This window comes from Corvus hawaiiensis, chromosome 4 (genome assembly GCF_020740725.1).
Source record: "Corvus hawaiiensis isolate bCorHaw1 chromosome 4, bCorHaw1.pri.cur, whole genome shotgun sequence".
Classification (NCBI taxonomy): domain Eukaryota; kingdom Metazoa; phylum Chordata; class Aves; order Passeriformes; family Corvidae; genus Corvus; species Corvus hawaiiensis.
In genome coordinates, this window is record NC_063216.1 from 17379327 (window position 1) to 17406323 (window position 26997).

Here is a 26997-nt window from a genome sequence, read left to right on the forward strand (position 1 = left end):
ACAGTGGGAAGGATCAAGGATGCTTGCACCTGTAGTGGCCACAGGTCTGCACTCGCTTGAGAGGTGGACAACTCCTATTGTGATCTTTGCCAGAATTCAGGGGCTAAAGTTGTAAACTTGTGGTTCCCACGCTGGCAGGAGGTTTTAATGGGAATTCTGTTGGGTATGCTGTGGTGGGTCTCCCTCAGTTGCTTTTTTTAGAACTGTTCCATTTTAAGCTAAATACTTCAGTGATTACTGGGAGTGACATGGCTGCTCAGCACTCACACCAGAGGTGGGGTATTTCATTTCTAGCTACTGTGATGGAAAATTCTGGTCTACTCCATTTTCAGAAGCTAGAATTAAAGCAGGGTCACTGAGTTCAGAGGGAAAATACATGAGCTTAGCCCTCTTGCATCAGATACAACCTCAGATTTGAGTTAGATACGTGATTTTCAAATCCTGTTAACCAGTATCTTGGTTTTACTCTGTATTGCAACTTGCTACCCTGCCTCTTTTATAAACTCTTATCTAGAAAGAAAATTCTGCTAAGACCAGTGTGAGGAACTTCCTTCTGATTACTAGGAATCAGTATTTAAATGAGTGTAGTCTCCATTTAAATTACCATACCATTTCAAAACATTTAAGTCCTCTGAAATTATGAGTATATAACTAAATAATGGCACATTGGATTTCCCCCATATCTGCCAGTGTATATTTACCAATAAAGAACCTAGTCCAAATAAAGACAGTAAATTGAATTCAGAAATCAGTCAGATCAGAACTGTGTTATTCAGCATCAAGGTGTGCAGCTGCATAGGATGAAATGAAACAGGGGCAAGTGAGAGGCTTTATTAATGGTGCTAGCCAGGTTAATATTTAAAAACTGGTTTGTCTTAGCTGGCAGAAATTAAATCCATCATGTGACAAAGGAAATTAATTGAATCTGATCTATTAATTTGTGTAACCTTCAAAACTCTGCCTACTCTCATGAAAAATGTTTGCTTTAATGTATGTTTAGTACTTTTTCCCCAGAGGACATTTGAATTGCTAAAAGCTGTTCTGCACTGTTGCTTGGAAGTGAAAGTGGCATCTCCAATGCTTCCTTCCTGGCTGAGGCCAGCACATGGCAGAGACATAAAAACTGTATTTTTTTGTTGCAGAGAAGAAAAAAAACCCCAACCATTTCCTGTTTTATTTTTAAACTTGTTGCTTTAGGGAGGCCAGTACTTGATATAGTAGATTTCAAGACTTCTATGGCTCTGTTCTTGCTGCTTGGTCTCTGCTTAGAGAATGAAGGGGAAGCAAAAGAGAGATGCTGTCTATAGATCTGAAAGTATACATGTGTATTGGTAGACTGTTAATTTCTTCACGGATATGAAGCATGTAGCTTTTAGGAAGACAAAGAATTGGCTAAGAGTCACACTAAAGTTTTTAATACAAATAGACTGGGGAAAATGCTTTTCTTTTTCTTTCTCTTTTTTCTTCGCTGTGTGGATTGAGGCTAGGGCATGAGATGGGCATAAGGGAGGGGGCAGAAGGAAGAAATAGAAATAATTGCAAGCACAAATGTTATGTTGCCGTATGTCTCGGTGTGTTACTGCTCTTCTGTGTTCTGAAAGGCTCTCAAGACTAATTGGTTTCATTGTCATTTTATTTATATATACATATATACACATTCATTTGGGGCTTAACTAGTAACCTGTAACTATGGGAATGGAGGCTGCCAACACACCTGTGATGACACAGATACCGGTCCTGTGTGCGGTTGTCATCAGAAGTATGCCCTGCACTCAGATGGCCGAACCTGCATTGGTGAGTACTTCTCTGCAGCACATTTGATCTCGTACTGCTCAGAATCTCTGTGCCATTTGTGCGTGTGTGTGTGTGTCTGTGGGGCGTGCGTGTCGCTGTCCCGCTGGGGTTCAGCACTGCCAGTGCTGCAGAGGGGTGTTCCAGCAGCTCCCGGCTGCTGCAGCCGAGCTCAGCCAGGACATAGAGAAGCATTTGTGCGTGGTCTGTCAAAATGTTTGTTAATGAAGTATCCCTTTGTTACTCACTTGTAACTTTTGTTTCTGTTCGTAACTATTCGTTTTTGAAGTATAAAGGTGTAGAACATTCATCATTTTGAATGAAAGTTCAGCTCTTCAGTTCACTTTCGTTAGTCAAGACTTCCTTGTGTGAGCAAGGTTAGGAAAATGATCTTCTTTTCTGAGCTGTTGCCAGGGAAGAGGAGTCATCATTACGTGCTGTCTTCCCTGTTGTATGTTTCATGATTCTGAAAACTACAACGCTTGTAGTGACTAAGCTTTCATTCAGAATATATCAGTAGGAAAAAGCCAGTCAAGACATGGAGCGTCTTGGCAGATGCTTTGCAAGCATGTATGATTATAAAATATATTATTTGCTTAACACCATTTCTTTCCACTCCACTTAAAAAAAAAAAATTAAAAGTGCATTTTTGCATAGTGCAAGTTAACATTTGAAAATTCTTACTCACAGATCAGAACCTGAAATCCATAATGGTTTTCATTGGCATTGCGGACATGTTGACTTTTTTTGTTTGTTTAATTTCAATTCCTTACAAATTCTTAGTCATTTCCTGAGGTTAAAGAAACACAGACACATATTTATCATATTTTCTCTCCTATACTGCAAGACAGAGCATTTGAAACCCATGGAAATCTGTCAGCTACCTTTAGCCAGTCTGTCTTGGTCAGATCCATGGCATTAAGCTCCGTGGCTGCCCAGAGCCTTGCTCACTTCTGAGGGGTTTAATTGCACAAATTGTGGGGTAGGGCGAGGTTTTTGCTGGCAGAGGTAAAGCTGAATGGAGCTCAGAGCTGGGCTCTGCCTTTTTGTCTGCACAAGGTGTGTCTGAGTGCAGGGCATCTCTCAGCGAGTGCCTCTGATAACGCAGAGGGCTCCATCCTACAATCTCTGTCCTGTGGCAGTTCCAGATGTGGAGAACTTGCAAGAGTGAGAGCCTTGAGAGCAGGTTTTATTGAATGGATAATTGATCTTCTATTTATTATTGTTCACTAATATCCTTGGATTGATGTTTTATTTTGTCCAGCATGTAAAAAATTATTTTAAAAGCTGTGTACATTGCATCTATTTTTTTTTACTTTTTTTTCCATTTTTGTAATGTAATACATACAACTCCATGTTACATTCCTTGGTCTTGTGATGTAAGTCACATATTACTGCCTGTGCTGATTTTCTTCCCTCTAAAATAGTTCTTTCTCTTAGAATACTTCTAATGTTTTTATTTATTTTTTACATTTTTATTCCTGCTTTCTGGTGATGGTTCCTGATTGCCTGTCTTGTCTGATAACTGACGTTTATAAATTATTTACAGAGAAAAAAAAAAAAAACAAAAACTCAAACAAAAGCCTCTATTGCAGCCTGATCCCATCTAGAACTTGTTCAAAACAAAACAAAACAACTTCTTGTTACCACTCAACCATGTAGAGTTGCCACAAACAAAACCTGCCAGCCTCCTCCTCCTCCTCACTTCAGTGATTCCAGTGTTTGCTGTCTTCAGTGGTGTATATATTCCAGGCATCACTGCAAGAATGCAAACTTCTGCAATGCCAGATAAATACTTGTTGACCCTTTGTCTAACATATTTTGTCTTTGTTTGCTTGACTTAACCTTTTATTTTTTTTACGTTTGCTGCATGTGAAAGTCCCCACTTGCATTTTTGTTTTTTGTTTTCCTGATGAGCATTTCCCTTTTTCTACAGATCATTTTATTTACCCAGCTGCTGCTTCTCCACTGCTCTCCTGTATCAGAAATCTTTAATTTTATTTCACCTACTGATCACCTCTTCCCACACTTGTGACTGTTTCTGTGTATTTCTAATGAAGCATAACCAAAGTCCTCATTATGCTGTATGAAACTCTTACTTGTAGGATGTCAGAGCCTACCTTGTAAAGTGACCTCTGATGACATCATCCTGCTCACTGCATGCTAATAAAATTACTAAACCCTGTTCTTGCAACATCTTTCCTAGCATTGAATGTTTAGCTAGTAGTGTTTCATAGACAAGCAGGCAACCAGCACTGCCCAAATTGATCTTTTTTTGTGTTTGTTTGGTTTGTTGTTTGTTTATTTTTGTTGTTGTTTTTGTTTAATCTGCATGCTGTTGTTTGGTTTCTCAGTGTGTCGATGTGTACAAGGCTATGGTTCATCCATGCCCATCCATCACCGGACTCTTCTCGCTCTCTCTCCGTCTGTCTCAGTCTTCTGCCTGCCGCCTTCAGATCCTGGTGCCCCCATTAGCCTGGATCACAGTTTGTCTTTGGTAGTTGTTTAACTAGCCTTCCTGAATTTTAATTTTCATCATTAACACCTCTCTGGGGCACCCATGTTAGCTGTCTTGTTCTCCAGTAGAAATCCAGCCTCTGTGTGGTTAATTACTTCTTAGCTGACCATTCTTCCTTCTCACCCTCTTTCTTCCTCCTTTCCCTAAACACCCATTTAATTTTTTCCTGGGTTCTCAAAGGGAATTAACTCTCTAACGGGGATTTAGTGCTTTCATGCCTTGCTTCTTGGCTTTGGCTGTGCCATGCCAAGAAACTGTCTTAGGCAGCGGAAAATTGGGCTTGTGATTAACCAACTGCTCCATGTTTGTCCCTTACTTGTGTTTTAGAGAAGGATGAGGCTGCAATTGAGAGTTCTGAGTACAATGCCACGTCAGTAGCTGATGTGGACAAGCGGGTGAAACGGCGGCTACTTATGGGTAACACTTTTCTTCCACTTCCTTTGTTGTGCTCTCACTTTTGTCTGTATGTATGTGGGGGGGAGGTTCTCTTTTGGTCTCATTTGGTTTTGGTCTCCTTTGGTTTTGGTTTGGCCTGGTTTTTTTTTACCCTGACTTCATCTGTGTGGAAAGGTCACCAATTTTGTTAAGTTCTCATCTGTTGTACAACTTCATTCCTTGTTTTTTTCCCTAATGCTGCAACTTTAATGTTCAATTTTCTCTGCACAGAAAGAAGCTTTTGCTATTAACCTTACTTAGCTTATGCAAGCTACTTTTTACATGTGATTTGTGTGTTTGTGTGTATGTGTTGCTGTAGAATTCCTGAAAAATCTCCTGTTGCAGACCTGCCTATTGACTTAAAAGTGGATGATGATGATGATGATATAAACCAATGCTCTATTACATCTGTGGTGTTAAATGAACAAGTGTATTTGCCTAATTAAAATTTCGTGTACTTTTGACCGAAATATAAATATTATGACTGGAAATTCATTCACTTCCTTTGTGCAGCTATTTTAGTAACCACTGAAAGATCTTTCCCTAGTGACTAGTGAGCTTCTGTACATTCTTCTTGCAAGATTGAGGCATGGCTTGTTTCTCTATGTCGTTGGAGCTTGAGAGTGGAAGGGAGTAGCAAGTGCACTGAACAGTGAAGATAATTCTTTAGCTTGTGCTCTCAGTTAACCCATTGCACATCCTTGTGCTTGTCTCCTTCACGGTGCATTTCCGGCTGTTAGTGAGAAGGGCCTTTTGGGAATAGAAGGGGTCGAGTGGCTGGGCTTCTGCCAGACTTTGCCTGGGACAAAGACCACAGAGTAGCTACAGACTGCTGAATGATGCTTGGAGATTGTCAGGTGGTTTATTCCTCTGTATTTTCCACTCTGAGGCTCTACTCGCCACATAAAATTATTTCCACTAGGTTTTAAACATAGTGACCATTGGTGAGATGTACCCAATGGATCCCCTTACAAGACAGGGCTTCATCACCACAGAAAACATTCTGGCAGGGCAAGATTCTGCTCTCTTCCCTCAGGGTTCCTATTTCTTTTCTTAAAACCACTGAGTCCTTTGCAGACTGTCCTGCTAGCCATTGGCAAGCTCAGCTCTGCCTATAAGCATCCACAGCTATCTGGAGTGACCACCTCTAGGAGACCAGAAGCCTCACTGTGAATGTTTAGTTGATTGCTGGGCTAACAGTTGCAGTAGGTGGCAATATTTATAAATGTTCCATATCATTTGTGTCTTGTCATCCATGACAAACCATCCACTTGCCCACAGGCCAGCATACAACCACTGTGTAGGAAATGGCACAGTGTTATAAGTCTGTAATGGTATTGGATGACAAGATTGAGGTAAAATATCTTCCTTCATGTGAAAAGCTGGGCATATGGCACTTTATTTTTAGATTATCCATGACTATAAATTTCCAATTAGTTTGCAGACCTAGCAAGTGACCCATATAGTTTTATTTTTTAATGATACACTGTTTCAAGTCATTTAACCTAACAAAAGCTATGAGGCAGCTCATCTTGCTTTGTCAATGTGCTTTTAACACTTTTAGCTATAATTTCAATAAGACCCATAGTCTCACAAGAAGTCAGGAAAATAAATGTGCCCAAAAACCTCTAGGCAACTGAAACATGCAACCCTCTGGGTCTCAGTGTTGAGTTTGCCCAGCCACAAATAGTATGTGCAGTTCTCTCTAGAGGTACTGAGCAATATAGTGCACTGTGTTGATGCCTCACCCTCTGAAAAAGATAAATATCCAACCTGAAAATAAGCTCGCACTGCTTCCAAGAGTCCAGGCAAATAGCATTAAAAGTTTAGCCATAAAAAGATTAGTAGCCGTCTTCTTAATTACACCAGGTCTTCAAGTTCCAAGCTGAACACAGACAGTAGAAATAGACTCAGGGAGATAGTTTAAAATCCAGTTTGCAAAATACATTGTTTAACTCTTCAGTACCTCCTGTATTAGCAGGTATCAGCTGAGAGCTGAGAGTTTCTGGACATGCTGTGTTTAAACCACTGATTCCTTAGAAAAACATTAACTAAGGAGGAAAAGAAATTTAATTAGTGAGTGAGATCTGAGTGGGTGGCTTAATATTTGGGGACTTTTTGACTTGTTTGTTTCTACTGATTGCTGATAGTCAGAATTTATTTTTTTAATGGAGTCTTACTCATTTCCAAAGTGTAGTGGCATTTCCATGAAATTCCATATGTCTTCAGATGCTTTCTAAACAGCTGTTTTAGGAAGTACTGGAAGGCTCCTCAGGAAACTTTTTTCCCAGCTTTTCTAAATGGACTGTGATTTTTGACCCTCCTGCAGGCAGTCTTGGGAGAGTACGAAAAGTAGACAACTTTATGTAATTTTAGTAATCTGATGAAAGGTGCTTTCAGTTGCAAGTCCTGAGATGATAATTTGTAGTCCCCTGTCATTTTCTGCACGCTATCAAAATTACTATGATCTGCATAACCCTTAAGATCAGCCAAGGCTCAGAAAAGCTTGACAAGATTGCTTTAGAACAGTGTTGCTGTTAGACAAGTTTGCCTATAGCAGTATTTTTGCTACAGCAAGACTGGCCACCTCTGTGTTTCAGACTGGCTTTTACAGGGGCCTGTGTCCAAGTCATGCTGTGGTCCTGTGACTTGTGGCTAAATCTTAAACAGAGAGAAGTAGAAAAATACACATTATTCTTTCCTGTTAGAAGTATTTTTATCTAGATCTTGTAAGGCAGATGAGAAACTGGTCTTCTCTGATGACCCACAAGAAACTTCCCTTTAGAACTGTCCAACAATGCCTAGGAATTTTCATCTAACTTTTTCATGTTTGGACAGACCCTGAGGGCTTCCAGCTGTCACTTATTTCCCTGGATCAGAGAAAAGCACTTGGATTCAGAGTAAAGAGTGCTCTCATTACAGAGATGGCACTGAGTGGCTGTTGTCTAGTCAGTGAATGTTCATACAGCTCATTTCCCTCTTCTTCACTTCCCCTTGGCCATTGCCATCATGGAGTGGCAGCAGTGCAGCTTTAGTTGTACTCCAGGGGGGCTCCTGGAGAGGTCCTGCCTTGGTTCCATGGTGGCTGCTTCAAACTGGACCTTGAGCCACGAGCATCCTGTAGATGAGGAAGGACATTCATCCTACAGAAGTGCACAGCTCCAGAACCAGAGCTGTACCATCGTCTGTAAGGGACATTTTCATTCCCCTTGTTGCAGAACACCTTGCATTTGCTACAAACCACAAGAGCACAATCAATGTCTTCAGGTCTTCTTAAGCATCTGGTATGGTTCATCTTGCAGTTAGTTGCCTTCAGCTCTTAAAATTATGTTCAAATCCCTGGTTTGTGTGGTATAACAGAATTTTTTCTGAAAATATTTTGTGTGTTTCTTAGGAGCATCACAGAGACCTTCTCCATTTTCCTTTACCTTCTTTTCCTTGGGAACCCATTTGTTTCTTCTCTCACAGCATCATAGTATGAGACTGCCCTACCTGGTTAGAGGAGTGGACTAGTGAATTTCACATATTTTTCAGTCTAAATCCAGAATGAGTGTGAATCACGGTTTGTATGCCCTGCCTACCTGTATGAGAGCCATTCTAGTATGGGCACACAAATTTAGAAGCACCAAATTTCCATTTAACCCTACTAATACACTTATCTTCAAAATATTTTGTCCAGTGTTGCATCTTCAGCAATGGAAGTTGCTTTTATTCATGTTTCCATATCTCTTTTTGCTGCTATAGCCCTGGATAGAATTCATAAGTCAAACAGCCCCGTCACAGTCTACAGCTGTAAAAATAAATCATCCAGCAGTCTAGAACTTTATCATTAAATAAACTGTAAATTATCAAGTCTTGTGGGCCTAACATTCTCCTTGGCCACTGTCTTTCACTCGAAAATGCTACAAGGTTTTTATAGAGCAATTGTCTGTTGATATCCTGAAGCTTTCTTTTAGAAACTGTTTAGAAACTGTTTAGAAACTTTAGAAGTTTCTTTTCACAACTTTTCTTTAAGAAACTTTCTTTTAGAACTTGATATTCTGGACACAGAAATAGAATTCATAGCATCAGCTATGTCATCGGGCTCCCTCATTACAAATAAGTCAAGTGCTTACAGAGAGGTGACAGACAGCTGGAAACCTCCTCTTTAAGGAACCAGAACTGTAAAACTGTCTGGAATTTAGACTCAAGGAGTCCTCATCTCCTAGTCAGAGATACTGCTTTGCTCTTTGGCTGCTCTTTACATCAACTCTTTGAACCAAGTAATTTAATGAAGTTCTTTTTTATATTGTCTTATGAAGTCACTTGCTGCATTGCCATCATCACAGGCCTTATTAGACTGCATGAACCTGTAAAGTGTTTTAGCAACACAACCATGATGTTCTGTGCAGGCTGTTTGTTAGATCCTGTCCTCTGGTCAGCTCTTCTTGAAGAGGCAGACCTGACCCATTTGTCACTAAGTTTCATTTTCCTTGCTCTACACTTTAGCAGTCAATGGGTCAGGCTCATTTGGGCTTGACATGACATGACTTCAAAACAACTGCCAACACTATCTTCCTCATCTTCAATCCCTTTTCCATTCTTCCCAGAGATCACTGTTGTAAGAACTCACTTTGGCCATAAAATGTTCTTGCTCTGGCCTTAGAAGAAAAAAAATTGGTCCCTTCTTGTCACAAGAAGAGGGGTGTACAAAGTACTTTTGAGTATAGCAAAGAGCAACAGGACAGTGAGCCCATCCTGAAGCTGAGGAAGTGCAGTCATTTCCCTTGCGTGCTTAAGGGAAGCAAAATGGTGCGAGTAATACCATTGCTACAGGTGTGTTCAGAAATCCAAACTCTGCACAGAAATTCACTCCTTCATGAGACATGTTCAACTAACTTTGTGTCAGGGCAGCTGAGGATTTTGCCATTGGACACCAACTTCTTGGGTCATCAGAAAGGTTATTTACAATCCTCATCAGAGAGTGATGCAATTCTCTTCCCTGGAAGCTGTTTCCTAAGAACCTTCCAAAGTATTTTACTGTCAGCTGAAATGCTGGTAAAAGCTGCAAAGTGCATTGGAACTGTGCTGGTCTTTGTTACTGCTCAAGTTTACCTCTGCCTAGATTGCTTCTGTGGTGCCATTTGGAAAATCACACCAATAAGCACCAGCTTTGCCGGGCTGGGATATATGGGCACCTGTATTACATCTCATCCCTGGTTTCCTAGGAATTGTTCTGTGGTCTGGCATATAACCAGCAAATAAGGCAGTATTTTCACTAGTTCTGTATTTTCCCTTTTTGTGGCAAGAATCATTTGACTTCTGCAGATGTCTCCTCTTCCATTACCTTATCAGTAGCTTTCCAGCTGTTTGTAATGAGCACCCTGCTACCTGCCTGGAGAAATGAGTGTGCAGGGAGCTAAGACCATTCCCTCTACACAGCAATAACTAGAGGTGTGAGCTGTGGAAACTGCAATTTGGGATTTCTGCCACAGATTAGCTTATGACAGAGAATATCCTCCCTGCATGTTACATGGGGGAGAATCATCTCTTTGTTTGCTGTGGAAGTTGTACTTCCCCATCAGTTCAACTCCAAGGATCCCAAACATTGCAGTAAACAGCCAAAGCCAGTTCAGACTAATAGATCACAAGTGCAAGTCCTACTTTGGCCACTTTAATGACATGCCAGTACTCTCTTCTCTGTGTGCTGGTCAGCTCTTTCCTCCAATCTTGTGCCTCCTGAAGGTACCTGGAAACATCACCCAAGGTAACTCTGTTTATCCTGTCCTGCCCAAAACTGTTTTGGTTTCGTATCTTTAGCCCAGTACCTACAATAGGTTTTAGTGAGCTGCTCCTATCATAATGAATAAAAAACCCACAACTTGAGCTTATGGCCATGACTTACAGCATTTGTAGCAAAGGCAAGCATTTTTGTATCTGTTACATCAAAAAAGGCAGAGGGATTTACAAATTTAGAGCTTGGATTTACCCATTTGAACCAAAAATGGTACTCAACTTCATATGCCTTGAGTCATCTGAGCTTAATAGTCAGCCACATGGTATCTTTTCTTAAGCCCCAGTTATCTAAGGATTAGGCTGCCCCTGTTCATCCTGGACATCAAGCGTGCTTTGACTGACTTGTCTGGAGCACCTCTCACCTGATTGCCTCAGTGGCAGGAGGGTACCCAGTTATAGTTACTCCCACACAGAATTCCCACTGCAGGTAACAGATTGTGTTAGTTACCTGATTGGTAATGAGCAGAGGAAGAACCATCAGGTGTGAGCTGAACATTCTCCCCAGGAGTTCAAGACAGGACAGCCCCATCCTTGCTTCTGCAGTTGTCCCTTGCAGGGACTTCCAGGTATCATGCAGCTCTTAGCAGAGCAGTACTCTGCATTCCCTGTTTCTAATTAATTAAGATCCTCTGTCAGGTATCTTGCATAAAATTGGGATTACAGAGGGCACACACCCAGTGCGTGAACTTCGTATTGATAATGATGTTATGTCCACATGCACATTCGCCTGGTCAGCAACCTTCTCCCTGTCTTTTTCTTAGTCCACCTGGAAATCCTTGGGATTCAAGAGCTGAGAAGGCTAAAAAAATCTCAGGTCTTAACTTGCAAGGATCTATGCTCTGTATGAACATGCACATAAACAGCAGATTAAAAACTTCTAATTTCGCTAGTGTGCTTCTTTTTACTTCCACCTCTCTGTATGACACATAGGACTCTTTGAATCACTGTTTTCTCTTTGGTAGAGACACACAACTTTTTCTTGATTACAGGAGAACAGAATCCACAAAGTTAACTATGATTACCAGAGTCTCATAGTTAAATTTATCTTCTCCTACTAGGTTTAAAATGACGTCATATCAATATGGAAACTTCCCTTCTATGTTCTTTCAGCATCCAAAGATCTCTCCTCTGGTGACTCAGTGTGAATAACTTACCCAAAATCAAACATCTGTCTTGAAATGCTGTGAAAACCACACAGTGATAGTGTAGGTCATATGGAAATCCACCATTTTCTGGATTTCAGGACTCTCTGGTAGAGCCATATTTAGCTTTTTTGCAGCTCAGGAAAAGGAGCTGTAGAACAGTAGAACTTACTGAAGCCATGCATTCATAACCTAAAAAAATCCTTTCATCTGATGAGAGTTTTCTCTCAAAAGCCTTTTTTCTTGAAAGTAGGTTTTGTGGGGGAATTGGTTTTCACAGTGCTTTTTCCTGGAATGATCTTCAGAAACAGGGAGACAGAATGTACACAGACAGAATGTACTTGTTAGAATATTCATTTAAAATGTGAGGAAATGATACTAAAGACCCTTGCACAGTGCATTGCCACCTGTGTTCAAGGAAAATGTTGGTCTGTAAAGTCAGCCTAACTCATTATTGCCTCATGTATATGTTCCACCCCTGGAGCCACTATTGGTAATCAGTAGCCTAAAAAGGGCTAGGAATTTTTCAGTTTCAGTAAACATAAAAGCATAGAATATGTGACCTGGATTTCTAACATGCAATTCAATGCCTTAATTACCAAACACTGGAGTAAAGAGTGTAAGAGCTCTGGTTTGACAATTTCCAAAAGTCTTATATTCCAACGTGAATTAAACATGGATTCTGCAGACTTTATTTTTGTCTTCTTTCAAAACAGAATGAGGGTTTCCAGGTGATACTACTCCCAGGTTTTTGTCTCAGAGAGCAGGGTGGTGGACAAGCTAGTGTTTGTTTTCAAGTGCTGTTCTGAAGCAGTTAACTTCTATCCTACCAAGGCTCACTTTAAGTCAAGAGCACCTTTCCAGTATGTACTTCAGTACCTAGCTTTGTTGTACTGCCTCCTAGGACTCTTCTCAATTACTTAAAATATGTCTTTATTTTTCTGAATGGCTTTTACCGATTTAGAAATGCTCACTGTCAGAAAACCAAGTGTGCAGCTCTGTATGCATCATAATCCTTTTGTGCTTTAATCAATAAAGAATTGCAAACATTTCATTAGCAGGCATATTGCTAGGAGGTTCTATAATTCAGTTACTGACTGTGAAGCCAAGACCTCACTTTAACTCTTTCTGTCAGTTCTACTTTGCTGCATGAAATCATAGCAAGCAGGGGGAAGGAATCCCTGAGGTCACTCATGCATTCTCTGTCTCCCAAGGGCAGATCTTTTCATCTTGAGTTACCGTCACTTTTACTCATTGAGTTTGTGAATGGTGTGCTATTTCCTGTAAAAATCCCTTGTCTTCATTTCTTTGCTGACGATAAAGACTCTGACCTTATCCAGAATTCCTTGTAATACCTTCCATTCTTTTGCTTTCCCATTTTAAATGAAAGGATTTATCCAAGGTCAGGAGATAATGCTCTTTCGAGATGTTCAGAGAATTTCAGTTTTTCTTAAATGCAGCTTCTCTACCTAGAGAGAGCACCACAGCTACAAGTGTTAATTTTAAGAGCCAGACTGGACTCGTAGGATGCTCATAAAACACCTGATCCAATCTATCAAGTGACATTCCCTAAATATGTAGTGTTCCCTGAAGAGGAATCGAGCTTTTCTGAACTGAGAGCTGCAGGGTTCATGATTCAGTGTAAGATTCACCTAGTTGTTTCTTCACACATTCCCTATGTGGCAGGGCAGAATTCTCATCCTATTTTCATGCAAATAAAATTCTACCAATCATGAAATTGCAAGGAAATGAGGAGACAAGCATAACGAAGTGAAGAATTCCACATCCTGCAAGTTACCCTTTCTGTCTCACCTTTTTCATTGCCTGAGTATGAAGCTCTTTCAGTTTCTCCTTCATCTGTTCACAGCTATTTGTTTCTTTCATTATACTCTTGTGAATGCTCTTTCTCTATTCTTTTCAGCATCACAGAGCATAATTTGCATGATAATGGCATAGTTCTCCCTTAACTGAAAATTGAAATATTTTGTGTGTTCAGTTTCTTCTTGTGCCTGTTGTCCTTTGGGTCGCTCCCTGTACCCTGATCTCCTGCCACATAGCATGTGTACCTCATGTACTTGCAGTAAAATTCTTTTTATGGATGGTAACAGCAGTCTTATCATCTGTTCTCTGTCTCATGGCTTTCTTACTCATACCACATATTCCCTCTTATATAAAGGCAAGCTCATTTTATAATACATAGAATTTAATTTTTTTTTTTTTTTTTAATGGCCTTTCCTGGGTTAAGTTTGAATCTCTTCCAAGTTTCAGGCTTTCAGGATTTGTGCATTTTTGATCAGAATTTGCGGGGGATCTTCAGTGTATTTTATTTATTTGGTTAGGTAGTCCTTGTTCTTAGGCATGGTCATGCACTTCACCTACCAGTAGTAGTTAAAATTATTTCTGGATTCTCTGGATAAAAGTTAAAAGGAAGAGAAAAAAACACTGTCCAGTGTATCTGGAATTCAGAAAGAGCTCTCTTTGGTGGAGATTGTGCTGTGGCACCAACATGAAGAAAACAGATGAGATGTCTGCACGGGCAGCCTTTGAGCCAGATGGAGCAAAGTGCTTTTTCAGGTGTGAGAGGAGAGGAGGTCCAAATTAAGGACTAATTTGATTTCAGACACTATGTGTATTAAACTGAATGTATTCAACATTTTTTAAGGGGAGGAAGCCAGTACCACTCAGCTGAGCAGGATCTTGCCCTGCCATAGAACTGCTCTAATACCTTACCATCATCACTTTTTCATAACTGCAACATATTTGGCGCAATGGAGTCCTGGTGTTGGTCCTTATGAGGGCCCCAAAACACTACAGTGATGCAAGGAATCATAATAGACAATGGCAATTAATAGTTTTAGATTAGACCTCCTCAAAATTCTCAAAGCCATATATTTGGCTTTCTTTAACAGATGTCCTTAATCTTTTCTCAGTTGTTCAAAGTTGGTGTTTCACTGTGAATTAAATACAGAGAAAAAACCTCATTTTTATGTGCTTAGCATAGGTAAACAGGTTATCTCTTGATTCAGAGACAGTAGCAGTTTACAACAGCTTTAGTTACAGCACATCTGCTGAGAAACAGAGATTGAGAGTAGTTTGACCTTTTTGCCACTCCAGTTGCCAGGAATTATTACTTCAGAGGCACTTCTTTAGGAAAAAATGGTCCAGTTAATCCATATACTTCCTCATTGCACTGGCTAAAACTGTAAGTGCACTAAAGCTGCTGTCCTGCTCGCAACATTTAGCTTTAGTTGCATGAAAATTGACTTGTTCATGTGTCTGATCCCTGAATTTAAGACAGTTATTCTGAGCATAATATACTGTGTTCAGATCTTGTGCAAAATTCAGACCAGGTATAGAAGTAGATAGGATTACAATCTGAGTACAGTTACTCATAATTTGCTTGGACTGTGATTTACTGGGTAGGATGTGATAGCTTCTCTAAATTCTGAGCTCCAGGCTACTCCATCAAGAACTGTTCTTGCCTACCATAAAAGTTGACTCAGAAAAAGCTCAAAATAATATGGCACACACTTTGAGAGCAAAGCCCAATCATCCTGTTTCTGCTGACCCCAATGAGCTCTAGCCTACTGCAAATGAATTCCAAATAAAGGCAGTTTGAATTGCTAGTTTTCTTTAACTTGCCCTTTTGTCAGTGCTCTCATTTGGGCAAACATAGGAACTTGGTAGTGGAAAAAAGCATTTTTCCACTTCCAGGTCTTCCTTTCCGCTGTACTTACTGCTTACCATGTCAACCTAAACAGTTTACAGAAATCTGGCAAACTTAGAGAATACTCTTTATTTTGGGGGACTGCTATGTCTTTTATCCACAGCCTACCTATTGCTGCAAAAAATCCTTTTCCTCTGCACAAGGCCTAAAGACAGGAGGTCAGTCCAGCCTTCCTCTGCTTCAGAGGAAATGGCAATCATAAGCCCTGCAGAACACAGTCATTTAATTTAGTCCAACAACTTCTTCTGAGCAAGAAGGTGCCATTCAGTGTCCCTCTCATGCTTTTCCTAAGAGTCAGATGCTGCAAGACTGCCTTGAATGTAGGTGATGACTTCAGTGGCTTCCCTTTCCCATTTTCACTTAGGTTATATAGTTCTCGTATTTTCACTACAGCTGGGTTTTTCTCTTCTGTTAAGACTTCTTTGCATGTTTTGCATACATTCTTGAGAGCAGCTCTTACATTTACAGTTGTTATCCACTCTTTCCAGTCATTGTGTCATGATCAGGAGCCTGGAAAAAAATAGAGTTTTCTGGATCCTGTTGACTTCAGACTGCTGTGATGGGTAACAGAAAAGATCAGAGAATGACTTCTCTATATCTCTAAAGAAAGCACCTTGGTGCTAGATCTCCCTCCTCTTGCCTTCATTGGTGTTCACCTTTTCCAGTCTTTGTACCTGTCCTCATGATTTATCAAAGATTATAGAGAATGATCTAGTTAAGACATAGATTACAGTATGATCCTCAGATGCATCCCTTCTAGTCTCAAAGACCTATGTAATTATGTTCTGCTTTGCATCTCAGTTACTATAAAACTGGTTTGGATCTTAGTTCAAATTGAACCAGGCTGCCAACAATGAATAATAAAGATTCCAAGATTTGCCTGATTTTAACCAATACCCTTAAAATCATATCATGTTCTTTTATTCATGAGATAAACTGAAGTCACAAAAATTTGCTTTATGAAATAATTGGCTAGTTTAAAAAAACCCCAACCACACAGATTTTATTAGAAGCTTATATTCAAAGCCAAATAAACCCTGTCTGGTGTGACTCTTTTTAAGAAAGTGACTTGTTGCCACCTGGTAGAGATTCTGCTTTAGTTCAAAAGCTTCAGAAGTAGAACCTGAAGAGCTGCTCTTTCACTGCTAAACCATTGCAGGCATTGGAGTAACTTCACCTGGTAACTAAGTCAGTGTTCCTCATTGGTGCTGAAGGACCAACAGCTCAAGCTTGTGCTTTTTAATTGGATATTTTAATATCCAGAAGTAGTACAGTGGACTGATGTTAAAACAATAGTTCTAATGGATTAAGCCATAGCATACAGGTAATGATTTTAGTTGTTTCTTGTCTGTGGATCCACTGAGCAGACACACAAGAGTTTGTTCCAGAATTAGGATCTTACACTGGAAAATTACAATGTAATCTCTCCCAAACCACCTTATACAAATAGATGTCCTTTTCTTTAGATCCCTGTTTCTGCCTGAATTTTCTGGTAGGAATTCAATAGGGATGTAGATGAGGCTACAAACATCACTTTAAATTAACAGTGGAGTCTAATTGTTTCAGATTATGATCTTTCTCATAATTCAGAAGGAATCTAAATGTCAGTAACATGACACTGCTTTACTTATCTTCCAGTTCTTTTTTCTGCTACCTTGTCAGAAGAACAACAACAAAAACCAAACAGAAATGTGCAAAAAAGTTTGAAACAAACATAACAAACAAGAAAAAGGCTAAAATGTTGAGGTTGTCTTTTACAGAGAAAAAAGCCAGTAAAAATTATCTGTAGGATCAATATCACCATGAAGACCTGATCCAATTTTTAACATCTGTTCTTTCCCTTCCATAGCTTTTCCAGTGTGATAGAATGGAAATAAGTAATTTGCTTCTGCTCTTGGCTTGAGGCCTTAAAGTTGTATTTGCATTTCAAACATATACTGGGGTTTGATAGCGGTGAGGTGAAGGATGAGTCGGTGTCACCCCACTCAGAAGCACAGGTGGTCACGCGTTCGGTCTGTGCTGTGCGTAGGCCTCAGCTCCTCTCTTTGATGTAGCCTCTTTCCCACATTCTGCTATTCATGTTTGCTTTCTTTTACCGGTGTTTTCTCACGACCTTGAGTTTAAGGAATTTCATCAGTACATCTCTCCAATTATCCAAAGTGAGAGAGGTACTGTCACATGTCCTCTTGCTCACTTGGATCTTCATTCTGTTAAGAGTTCGTCATGTATGAAAGTCAGAGTTGCTAGGAAGGTTGTAGGGTATTTATCCTTTTTGGTTTGTTTTACTAAATCTGTGTGAAAATAAGAAAGGCTGGCTTGATTCCTTCTATTTATACGTAGAAATAACTCCTGTTCATTGAATGACCCTTACCCTATAGATCCAGTCATCCATGACTGGGGAAAAAAAAATTGTTGTGTCTATTCATTTTCACTGGATGTCATCCAGAAAGCAGAAATATTACTGCTTATGTTCATCTCGTGTTGACGCACTGCAATAAAGGAGTCTTCATATGCCAGAGTTAATCTGCTAACAGAAGATTTACTGCTCTTTGCAGTGCCATGCCAAACGTAACCTTCAGCATTTTTTCCTGAGTTTTAACCTTAACTCTTTACTCCTGGCAAATCCTCCTGCCCTTAAGCTGTGCTCAAGTTAAAAAATTTAAATGACCTGAAATGTTTTTCCGTCTCTGAAATATAAAATTATTATTTGATATGTTGGTCCACAAGGATGCACGCACGTTCACATACAAATGGAAATGCCAGCATTGTCATTTGAGAAGAATTCTTCAAGCAGAAGTTTCAGCCTCTAAGTGTATAAAATAGTCCTTCTCAGAGAAGTAGATGAAAATCAGAACTATATCGCTTAAACAGTTAGGTTCAGGTCCTGCAAGGTGAGCAAGAACTGCCTGAAAATCAGGAGCTGCAGACTCAGCTCCATTTTCAGAAAGCTGTTCCAGAAAACATGTCAATCTGTTTGTTAGATGTGCTTCCTGGCAGTTATATGCAAATCCATTTGTATACTGGTAGCTCTTTCTACACAATGTTATTACATAGCAAACAGACATAAAAATTCAAAATCTATCTGGAGGACCAGGTGTGAATGTATACAGGCTCAGAGATCTGTCCCATGCTGTTAATGCGTGTGTGCCCCAAATCCATGCTTTCAGTTCATTCTTAAGTGCCAGGAGCTTATTTCACAACTGATGGAGAGGCCTGTGCCAGTGCAAAAGAAAAAACCAGTAACACTTTTTTTTTAAGCAGTGAAGTCCCTCCAAAGGGCCAGTCTGAGTTCACCTTGAGGGCAAAGCACAGGGTACTTTAAAATAAAAATCTTTTAGTACTAGTCAATTGAAAGATAAAGCCTGTTCTGTTCTGTGTAAATAATTTTTGATCAATGTACTGTTCTAAGGCAATTCCCAATTAGCATATCCTATAGCTGATTGTCAGACCCTGTCCACAGGGTACAATTGTGACACAGGCTGTGAATATTCAGCAATAGGAGTCTGTAAATCTGAGTAAGTAATGACAAAGCCTCTTTAGGGAAAGAGGTGAGCTGAGTAGAATAATGGCAATCTTGGGGGGCAGTGGGGTATTTTAATTTAATCAAATCCAGAGGAACTGAAAAAGATACTATTAAAAGGACTTACTCTCTGAAGTAAATACTTTTCAGAAAAATGTACAGTTCAAACTGACGTGCTAAATTGGCATCCTTACATCCATTCCTTTCTGTGGATCAAAGCAAAGTTAATCATTTCCCTTGCCTTTTATCTCTTGTATGGATGTGTTTGTGAGTATGTGTGCATATGCATGTGTATGGTGTGTGCATGTGCATACATGAGTAACACCAAACAGTGGCAGCGAGGGAGGGGTTCTTGCTTTTTCTGTTATGAAGTTGAAGATTTTTTTTTTTAATCTAGTGGTACCTGATAGTCACAGCCCACTGTAGTAAAAGCTCAGAAGTATTGCAACTTTCTCTTGCCTGTGTTTGCCCAGCCACCCTTCTACATACTACAAGCACTGGGAAATTTCAATGACACGGCTTGGAATGGGTTCAGTGACCTCAATTATGCCCTCCCACCCACTCCAAACTCCTTTCAATTTGCAAAAAGCTTTAAGTGGACAAAACCCAGATGCCTTTTGCTTGTAGTTCAGTAAGAACAGATTGGGCATGTAGATTCTTGTCAAAGTGATATATGTAGTTCATTTTCCATTAACTCTTTCTTAACTAAGGATTTTAAACTCTCAGTTCCAAGTCTAGCACGCTGCTTTGCTTTCTACTGTTTTTAAAGTTCATTATGCCTACAACATCATTTAAAAGTGAACTTTAAAACATCTCAGCTACACATTGACTGATACAAAACAGAATGTTTGGTTCTGCTTTGAAAGGCAATTACTTTTTTTTCTTTTTAAATTTGTTTCATATGTAATAACCCATCCTATTGTCTAAGACCGTTGAAAAACAGTAACTAAATATATTAAGTGAAATCTCCAGTTTGGGAGGGAAAAGAAATCATGACTTGTGGAAATGATTTACCAGTCAAAACCAGTACACGGACCCTGATGACCTTGAGCTTGCTTCAGTTGCCTTGCTTAAAACTTATATTGCTTTTAATATGTTGTAATAGTGCCCTAAAGAGGCAGTGGCCTTCCCCTCCCCCAGAGCATTTCATTACACTCCCTTTCTCCCTCTCTCTCTCCCTCTCTCTCTTTCATTCTGCAGAAACATGTGCTGTCAATAACGGAGGCTGTGATCGGACTTGCAAGGATACCGCGACAGGGGTACGGTGCAGTTGCCCGGTTGGATTTACCCTGCAGCCTGATGGGAAAACGTGCAAAGGTCAGCCTCTGTTTGCTTTGCAATGCATCATTTGCTTTCAGCGGGTCCAGTACAAGATGTAAATATTCAGTTATTTAATCAATACTTTTTAAGTCGAGGCAATACTGGTATAGTGATTGCAATTAAGTTCATTAGCTTTCTCCTTCCCTAATTTTTCTGTATTTACCTAGTTCAATCATTTTTCTTTTTATTTATTAGGGGGTTTTATTACTGCAAAGAAATGAGATGCAGAGGTCAAACTGTTTCAAACTGAGCAGAGATTTAGAGGAACAGCTCTGGGCTGCAAAAAGCCTTTAGTTTCAAAGGATATTCTGATACCTTTGTAAAACCTCAGTCATCTAATGGTGTCTGAATTTGTCTATTCAGAAAGTGAGTTAAAATTCTCAAGCACTACTTTGTTACCTGCAGATAATCAACTGCTTATTACTAAGTGAAGCCAGGTATTGCTCAGAAAAAAACCCAGACACTTGTTCATTTCTGCACCTTCAAAAGATAAATAGCCAGCCACAAAGGAAAACCGAAATAACATTTACAGATGCATGAGTCTAAACCACACAGCTGATGCCCAGGTTTTACTGCTCCAAAGGCAGCACGAGAACCTTGCTATTCTGTCTTTCATGTGTGTGTTAAAACTGAGGTCAGGGGAAAGAGACCAGAAAAGAGCATCCAATAGCACTGTCAGCATGTGTTCTCAGTTAAGGAGACAGGGACAGCTCCCAAATGTCCCTACCCAATCCCACTTTGATGGCACATGAGTAGTTTTGGGTACATGTGAGTAGGACCAGGCCATCCATCAACCATTTCCCCATTTTCCCACTTTCCGGTATATTCCTTTTGAGCTTCTTTGCAAAAGACTTGGCGATGGAGATCCAGGGGGACATTGCATATATTCTTGTCACAGAGAATATTTTTCACCACTCAGTGACTTAGCATAAGTTGACCTAACTTGCTAAGAAATTATTGTGACTTTTTTTCCTTCAAATTAACCAGAAATGCCAGAATATCTTCAGTCCAGGGCTTGATGTTACTTAAAATAGTAAAACCCACAAAAATAAACAGAAAATGTGTGGTTTCCTCTTGCTCCAGGCTGAAAAATCCCAGTGCTTGGGCATGATCCTGTTAGTATTTATAGAAATAACAGTCCATTTGCCTGTTTATTTGAAAATAAAACATTTAAACTGCCATTGCACACAATGTTAATAGTTAAGGGTGAGCACACATCAAAACTCAGTCATCTTAGTTCAAGCCACATAAAAATAAATCTTCATTTTTACCAGCAGACTAGCTAAGCCATAGTAGAACAGTAACAGTGATTCCACCAAGTGCTTGAAAAGGAGGCCTTTTAATAATGTAACATACACCTAGGCTTGATCATAATGTTTATTATTGAAACTGTGTTGTAAAAAAAAGCTTAATTCTAAATTTAGACATTTGGCCAGAGAACTAACATGAAACGATATTTATATAATAATCAAGACTATAATTATTCCTACAGAAAAAATGAAATATTCTACTGATCCTCAAACCAAATACCTTAGCTCTAAGCTCTTTCACATTTTGCTTTTCCCCTTTTTTATGAGTAGAAAATATAAGAAACAGAATCCATATTTTTATGATGCTGCTGATTCTTTCTTACTTTCTTAAAATAAGCAGCAACTGGAAATTAAAACAGATGGTTTCATATAGCAACTAGCCATTTCTTTTTAACCTTTATTGACATTTTAGGAAATACTCTTCATCATAAAATGGTGAAATATACATTTTTAATTTAATTTAATTTAATTAATTAATTTTATCTTACGTATTGCACTGTGAGATTTCTGGGATAGATCCTGCTCTCTTGAAGCTGATTTTCCATTTAAATCTGTGCACAAAGGATCCTGCACTTAAACTGACCAGTGAAGTTTCTTGCACAGCTTTTGTAGGCAGCCCTTAGTCAAAGGGGATGCTCTGTAGGATTTCCATGTCCTGAACACAAAAGTGAACTTTTTGGTGGAGTGAAATTTATGTCCTCTTGGCTCCTCTTGCTGATAGTAAAGCCTGGAAAAGACCAGGCAGGAGAAAGTCAGTGTGCACATATTCCTTCCTCTGCATTCTCTAGAAGAGAAGAGAGTGATCAGCACAAGTTTTCTCCTTGCATTTTTTTTCCTCTTTACTCTCCTTGATTTGACTGGCCCACAATTTCTCATATATCCAGTTCCCTGTTTCTTGCAGCTGTAATTTTACATCTGTGTGGTAAGAGCAAGGGATTATCTCTTGGATGCCCTTTAAAGCATCCTCAGGGATCATGGAGCTGTCACATCCTGTCTTTCTTGGGCACAGTTTTCAAGTCCATCGAGTGTCACAGCATGTCCAAGTGAGGTTTCTCATAGAACATCATTTTAAGGGAGGTTGTGTTTCTAAATATAGAAGAACGAGATGCCATTTTCTGTTATGGGGAAGTAGAGATGTAGGGCATGTAAGAAAAGCTGAGAGGAATTGGAAGGAGAATTAATATATTAGCTGAAAAATGCAATTGTGGGTTGAGCAAAATGATTAATGTGTTTAGGTTTAATTTAGCAAATAATGTTGACCAAAAATAATGTTTTTATTGGAAAGTCTATGATTTTCTTTAGTCCATTTTGGCATCTTCCACTCTAAGCCATTTTATATAGTGCAGCTACTATATGAAATTCTGCAGATGCTTAGATTCAAGAGGCTTAAATAAGACTCAAAGAAACATCTGAACTTCTGTGTATTGCAAAGTGGACATAGGGTAATTTATTAATGTGTAATTCTAGCTCACTTCTAGGTGACTTCCTTAATAATGTGCTTTTGCCATACTGGTAATTTATGGAAATCTGCTGATGCTTTTCTTCCTTTTTTTTTTTAAACAAGGGAATGAGTTATATATTTTTAAAAATTAATGAAATAAAACCACTATTTTTCTAATTAACAAAAATTTCTAGATAGTTCTGTTCAACAATCAGGACTCTAGTCAGTTTTAGGCATTGTGAAGACATGTAATGGGAAAAAAAGTTTATTGTCCAAAATGTCCACAGGTTTTTGTTTAGTAGTTGGGAGTTACATTAATTGTTTAGTACAGAAAAAAGGCAAGTATACATACAAAAGGGAAGACAAATTCTTAAAAAAGAGTATATGCAGACATGCTTGATCACCAAAAGGTGGCAAATAAACCCTTTTAAATGTAACTAATTGTTCTATACTTTGTTTGCAATATCACAGTTCCCATTCTATAGTTCTATCATAGAAGCTGGCATGAATTTAAATCACAGAGTACAGAACTGAGTCCTGACTAAAGATCTGATATTTCTCCTGGCCCTTCCCAGTGTATTAGTGAATGCAAGGTGTAGGAAAGCAACTTGCAAGTAATACAAGGAATCTGCCTCCAGTGGTGTTGCAAGGGGTTGACCTCTTCCACAGTGAGAAAGGAGAGTCCATTGTACCTCAAAGAATCAAGCTCCTTTTTTTAATGCAGAGTACAGTCTGGCTTATATCAAATGTCAATAAAATTGGGGGGGAAATTGTTGTGGAGATAGTTTTAACATGGAATACATACAAGTATCAGCAGAGCACGTAGGAAGACTACTCTCCGCTGTCGTGGAAGATTGCTCTGCTTTCTGGAAACTGAAAAGACCCTTTTAATCTCTGATTCTTTCCCCATTACACACATTACTTACCTGATCTTGAAGTGAAATAAGAGCAAAAGTGTTGTCTGTGGTCTAATTAGAATGATCTTCAGATGTGTTAATGGTGCTCGGATAAAAGTTCATTAACCTTTTGCTGTTTTTTAAAAGTCAGTCTTGAATTCAAGTCTTCCCTCAGTTGGCTTGGCACACAATGGAGAATGCTCCTTTATTCCCTTCAGCTTTCCTGTCAACTTGGCTCTTAATAATCCAAACCATGGAGGCTTTTGACAGCTAAGAGAAGAGACATTCCAGCCAGAAAGAGTTCCATATTCTCCCTCTAATTAATGCTATTTAATTTCTACTGCCATTGTAACTGGGTGATGCCAGCTTGATGCTCAGCTCATTTGATGCTGTCGATTATTGTGCTACACATGAGGAAACAGTGTAGGTCACTTCCTTAAATGCCTACCAAGTTATCCCACAGAATTCAGCTAATTCAGACAGAAAGGGAGCCTGAAGATTAAAAGACATAGAGGCCTGAGATGCTTATTGCTCATTGCCTCCTACCCACATTTTAATATCCTCTGTGTTGTGCATATCAGGGGTTCTGAGGTACTGAGCTCCCTTGTTGTCATTTTCTGTGCATCCTTCCTGCTGAGTGACCTTTTCATGGATCCAGCTCCGTTCTGCCCTCAGTGAGAAGATTGATCAGTTCAGCATTTTAATTATACTAGATACAGCTTGGGTAACTGATAATGCAGGAGGCTCATTTGCAAAAAACTTGCAGGGTTCAAAAGGAGTGAAGTCAGACTAGACTAGACTTAGCACAGATTTCTGAAGATTTTTTAAATCCATCTGCCAAACTGGATCCAATAATAAAGAGCTCATTTCCCGAGGGCAGCTACAGGAGACAAGCCGAGCCAGGGCAAATTCTTCTCCCAGGATTTAAAGTAGAGAAGGACTGAGAATGATGGCAAAAGATGATGTCTGAGAGAGACAGGGACCTTCCTTTGTGGCTTCTCTAATTCTTTGTGAATTAGAGCAAGAGGAAGGGCCACAAGCTTCTAGCACGGTGTAAAATGTAGGACCATGTGTATGATATATATGCTCCTTTTCTGCCCTGGGACTTAACAAAGCAACTGTACCCCCAGGCACTCTTGTGCCTGAGTAAAGTGACTTCACAGCACTCTGCACCTAGACACAGAGGAGCTGTGCAGGCTGCAGCCCTTGCTGAGCTCCTAGAGTCAAATGGCACAGAAAATAAAACTTTTAAGCTGGAGAAACTGAATTTCTAAGGGTCACAGAGCAAAAGCAGCATCTCAACTATGACTTTTCCATAAAGTGCTACCTAACTCTGCAATGTCCCATAGATGTGTTGTAATAGCAAGATGCAGATTATTTTGTTCAGTTGGCTTTCTGTTTTGCATCATTTCACCTTCATTTCTTCATTTGATTTGCATCTTGTGACAATCCACCCTTAAGGGGAAGGAACTTGACAACAGGATTTTGGGATAGTCAGCTGGGCTGGAATTTCAGGGAGTTTTAGTTGCAATGTGATATTACACGTTCATAAAGTGCCACCAGCTGTGACTAAATGCAACAGGATTAATTCCTGTGCACGAATAGGTCTATGCCAAACCCAGGTGATCTCACAGACGTGTATTTTGGAGAGAGAAAGTTCCCTTCACATCCCCACCTAGAGATGGTGCATTTTCTTCACTGTGTGACACTAAGTCAGCCCTTCTCAGCGCTCTGGCATATTTAACTAGAGCGGTGTAACACTGGGGTTATGTGACTGCATGGCAAACATTTCTCCTTCCTGCTGTCTCATTGTCATGGTGACCCAGCAATGGGGTGGGCTCTCCACTTCCTTGAAACAGGCCCCCATCCTTCAGCATTCAGACGTAGCAAAGAAATGTGGCACTTACGCGCTTAAATACTTGACTGGGCTGCAGTGGGAGTATCAGAAATGCCTGAGTGGTGAATGATCTGTCCAGTAACTCAGCTCTGTACCCTCCTTTATCATTAAGCAATCTAGGGGGAAAAAAAAAAAAAGCAGGAGAATAGAGACGAATGAAAAATTTCAATCAAAGAACTGCATCGAAGTTTATTTGAAATAAAAGGGAAATTTTGCATTGGCTGTACTAGTTTGATCTAGCAATTACTTTATCTTGCTTTATTACAGCTTATTACAGCAGGAAAATGCATTTTAAATTAGTTTTGAGGACACAAAAAAATGAAACCCTGAAAGTGAATTAAATTTTGAAAATGGAATTGTTTCTGTAAGAAAAGAGTTTTTTAGAGAATGAGTTTCAATGAAAGAAAGTATGTCATGTTTTGTTAAATACAAACTGAAAGATTTCATTAAATTAAATGCTTAAAATTAATGCTTGACATCAGTTTGGTATAAGATTATGACTCAGTTACTGAAGACTTTCCTCTCTTTTCATTCAGAACACACTAACACTAAGTGAAAAGCTCACAGTGGACAGTTTAGCTGGCCAATTTGGCTTCATTTCCTGGCTACAGAGTATCTGTGAACAGTTATGATTTCCTCCATACTTCCATTAATCGAAATTACTTAAAATTTGTTTTAGCTTTTTTTCCTCTAAATCAGATTAAATTGACTAAAGCACTTAGAATTGCATCTTGTCAGTCCCAATCAATTCATATGAAACTGAAAATGTTTCCTCTTTTTTAAAAAAGAACACCAGACAGAACACAGGTTACTTTTACTGTTTATTACTAGTAAGATATAGTTGTTAATCTGGTACATCCACTATTAGCTTCCCTGAATTATGATAATACCTTTATTTCACTGTGATTGATTAGATGAATTTCAGAGTGGTGGGTTTTTTTTTCATTTGTTGCCTAAATGCAATGTTTATGCTGTAGGAGTACTTTTGATAAACTCAGGTTTTGTTTGGTTAATATCCCTGATCAGTTTGACTTTTTGTCTACGTATTAGTAAAAATTTGACAGTAAAATATACCCCAGTGCAAGAAAACCTCTAAAATGTATGCATCAGTCAAGTTTACACTAAGGCACATAAAACTTTCATGGCTCCTATGACCACACTTCTTGAAACAAGTGTCCCAATGCCTTTAGAGTCAAGACTGTAGGTTTGGAGCAGGCCTCCTGAA

At 39.3% G+C, this 26997-nt stretch overlaps 1 protein-coding gene across 2 annotated transcripts in view; it reads left to right on the forward strand.

Annotated features, from left to right (window-relative positions):
* SCUBE1 (signal peptide, CUB domain and EGF like domain containing 1) overlaps positions 1-26997 on the forward strand; it is a 194866-nt gene that overhangs the window by 106850 nt on the left and 61019 nt on the right. The window contains exons 6-8 of one of the 2 annotated variants that reach the window (XM_048301601.1): positions 1678-1794; positions 4637-4726; positions 20109-20225. In XM_048301601.1, coding sequence (XP_048157558.1) covers positions 1678-1794; positions 4637-4726; positions 20109-20225 — 324 coding nt within the window. The remainder of the gene's footprint in view (positions 1-1677; positions 1795-4636; positions 4727-20108; positions 20226-26997) is intronic. The other variant, XM_048301602.1, reaches the window with a different exon arrangement.